The sequence below is a fragment of the Triticum urartu genome, chromosome 2 (assembly GCF_003073215.2).
Source record: "Triticum urartu cultivar G1812 chromosome 2, Tu2.1, whole genome shotgun sequence".
NCBI classification, from domain to species: Eukaryota; Viridiplantae; Streptophyta; class Magnoliopsida; order Poales; family Poaceae; genus Triticum; species Triticum urartu.
The window spans coordinates 653,787,191-653,789,849 of record NC_053023.1 but is presented as its reverse complement, the minus strand read 5'-3'; the positions used below and the strand labels follow the sequence as shown (position 1 = coordinate 653,789,849).

Sequence of the window (2,659 nt, the reverse complement as noted above, 5' to 3'; positions counted from 1 at the left end):
TGGCAGATTCAAGAACCTGCAACAAGTCGACAGTTTGCAATTGAACAGTTCAAAAATATTTAACTGTGTGTGGATGGAGGGTTATCAAAACATAAAAGCGGGCGACGGTGTCTGGTTAATTTACCAGGAATTTTCACTAATGATGTGGCATGGGCTTTAACATTATCTGTGGATGTGCCGAGCATGGTCTGCGCAAACGGACCATCAGAAGCATCTGCAGCAAGTTCAACAGTAAAAAATTGCAGCATCCAACATTAATTTAACATGCCTTCAATCGTCACTGATATATCTAAGAGTTCTTGTTGCTAACTAGAAGTTTGAGTATTATTAGCATTGTGATACATCTAAGCGAAAGTTACTCGATCATAGCCTCGTGTAATCTCAAAGATATGCGTGCACAAAATATAGCAAGATGAAAGGTATCATGTAAATACAGAGCAGGGCAGTGCCCAAAAGGACTCAAAACAGATTAAACAGCCAGTTAAGAGCCCATACAGCACATTGAGAGAGACAGTGGTAAACTGATCATAGATAAGGACTTGCTGAACAGAGTAATTCTGAAGTTTACCTTCTTTCCCAGTTGGTTGAAGGTCATAGGTTAGTTTGCACCCTCTAGGTAGGCCAGCCTGTAGAGTCTCATCTGAAGATCACACCAGTTCATCAGTGGAAACAGAACAGAACATAACAGTAACCAAAAGTGGTTCGTTTTCCCACACAAAATAATCAGTGGAGTGTAAACAGTGTTCTCGGTTGAAATGCAAGACACGTGAAGAGGAGAGAGGCCAGTTTACCTAGGAAATTCACCAGCAGTTCCAGTGCTTCATCTCTCGACGCTGCCGATTCATTGTAAAACATGGTTAGTGACTGTCAAACGTATATGGGATCTAAGACCCACATTGCTTAATCATAATCATAATGTTTTCTGAAGTGGAAAGTATACCGACGCTCGATTCCCTAAACTGTCTGCAATACTGCTGGCTGCAAAATGCAAGGAATTTGTTAATGTGTTGTCAAAAACCAGGACAAGCAAAACAGAGGAGAGGTAACAAGATAGTACTGTTTTATGGCCATTAAGATAGCGTCTGTTTTTCGCGGCTGGGGGCCTTGTTTCTTCACGCGTCGCTTCCGGAACAAACTGTCAAAGGTTGCAGACAGGAGAGCCAAAGTGAGATTAAATTGACACTGTCTATGTCATCTAGGAAGCGAGGAGTAACTGAGGCTGAATGATGAATTATACGTACCCGGTCCCGATGGGGAGTACATCGTGCGGCATCATGCAGCAGGACGGCAACACCATCGGGCGTCTCAGCTCTGGAGTAGCAAGAGCCATCCTGCGGACAACAAACTCTGCGTGGCTCCTCACTCTGCCCCAGTCGATGGCGGCCCTGAGCTGGCCGGCGTCCGGGGCGAGTATGGAGTAGTTCATGGAGCGGAACCTGCGCTCGGCGTGTGTGGAGTTACTGCGGCCGTCGGCGTACTGCTTCTCCAGGTACGGGTCCTTGTTGCCGGCGACGACGTCGGCGAAGCGACCGTGCATGAGGAGGAAGTTGTGGAAGATCCTGGCGCGCAGGCTCCTCCGCTCACTTTTGAGCGGCGGCAGGAAGGTGCCGAGGTAAAAGAGGGCGTCGTGCCACCGGCCCCTCCTGACCAGCCGCCGCATGTGCTGCAGGTCGAACAGCGCCGCCGTCTCGCGGGTCAGCCTGCATGCAGAGATCCATCGATGTAAACCAAACCAGCATGCGTGCGTGCGTGATGTGTTCGGAACTTCGGATGGAATCCGAATCATCATTGACCTCAAAAGAGAAGCATCATCGATGTCAAGAGAGAAGATAGCATCGATCTCAAGGTAAAAGGTAGGATATGCGTACTCTCTGAAAGCGCCGTGGAAGCCTTGGTCCAGGAGGAAGGAGAGGAGGCGCCGCTCACGAAGCCGCTTGACGCAGGAATACTGCACCGTGCACGAGGGCTTGACGGCGTCCTTGCCCTTGCCCTTGCCGGAGACCACGACGGAGTTCTCGCCCACGCAGGCGTCGCCGTCGTCATTGCCGAAGGCCACGACGGAGGAACTCATGATGCCCAGACGGCGATTAGGATGGAGCTGAACTTTCGATTGGATTTGGATGGGGGAGTTGGAATTGGGGGCTTTGGGGCACCGGCACTAGTCCCCCCTCGTTATAGCGGCAGCGGCAGGACGCTGAGCCTGATTTCTCTCGTTTCTCTCTTCCCTCTTCTTCTGCCCCCGCCTCTCTCCTCTCTCGCTTCTCTCTTCCCTCTTTTTTTTTTGAGGGGTCTCTCTTCCCTCTTCATCTCCGCTCGCTTCTCTCTCCTTGCAGAGGCTGGCTGGGCCTGGGCCTGTAAGTTCATGCAGTCCTTTTTTCATTGATATACGTTATATAAAAATTTTGGACGTCAACTGCCACACGTGTGGCAGGAAGGGAGACGCACGACACGTCTATAATGCAAACAGATTGCCACGTCATCGCATGCATGCATGTAGGAATCTTTTTGGATTTTCAGTTTTTAAAATGTTTTATCTCTTAAACGAAAAATCCGATTGAAGATCCGTTTTCACCATTAAATCCCTCGTGATGAGATCTTCGAAACTAGATCCCATGTTGATATGTTTTGATGAATTTTTTTTTGGATTAAAAGTTGCCAT

At 48.9% G+C, this 2,659-nt stretch overlaps 1 protein-coding gene across 1 annotated transcript; it reads right to left on the bottom strand.

The window, feature by feature from the left end:
- Positions 1 to 8: 8 nt before the first annotated feature.
- Positions 9 to 2,104, bottom strand: LOC125537681. The gene is made up of 8 exons (XM_048701003.1): positions 1,869 to 2,104; positions 1,242 to 1,700; positions 1,058 to 1,135; positions 941 to 978; positions 792 to 833; positions 569 to 640; positions 125 to 214; positions 9 to 16 (listed from the first exon to the last, which is right to left on the bottom strand). The coding sequence occupies exons 1-8, from the start codon at positions 2,069 to 2,071 to the stop codon at positions 9 to 11; spliced, it is 990 nt and encodes a 329-aa protein (XP_048556960.1). The 5' UTR covers positions 2,072 to 2,104.
- Between the last annotated feature and the right edge of the window lie 555 nt (positions 2,105 to 2,659).

Excerpts from the sequence above, each read along its gene's own strand:
- LOC125537681 (XM_048701003.1), bottom strand. The coding sequence starts at position 2,071 with ATGAGTTCCTCCGTCGTGGCCTTCGGCAATGACGACGGCGACGCCTGC. Across the intron at positions 1,701-1,868 it reads TTCCACGGCGCTTTCAGAGA|GCTGACCCGCGAGACGGCGG; the intron begins GTACGCATATCC and ends CTCTGCATGCAG. Across the intron at positions 1,136-1,241 it reads GTACTCCCCATCGGGACCGG|TTTGTTCCGGAAGCGACGCG; the intron begins GTACGTATAATT and ends AACCTTTGACAG.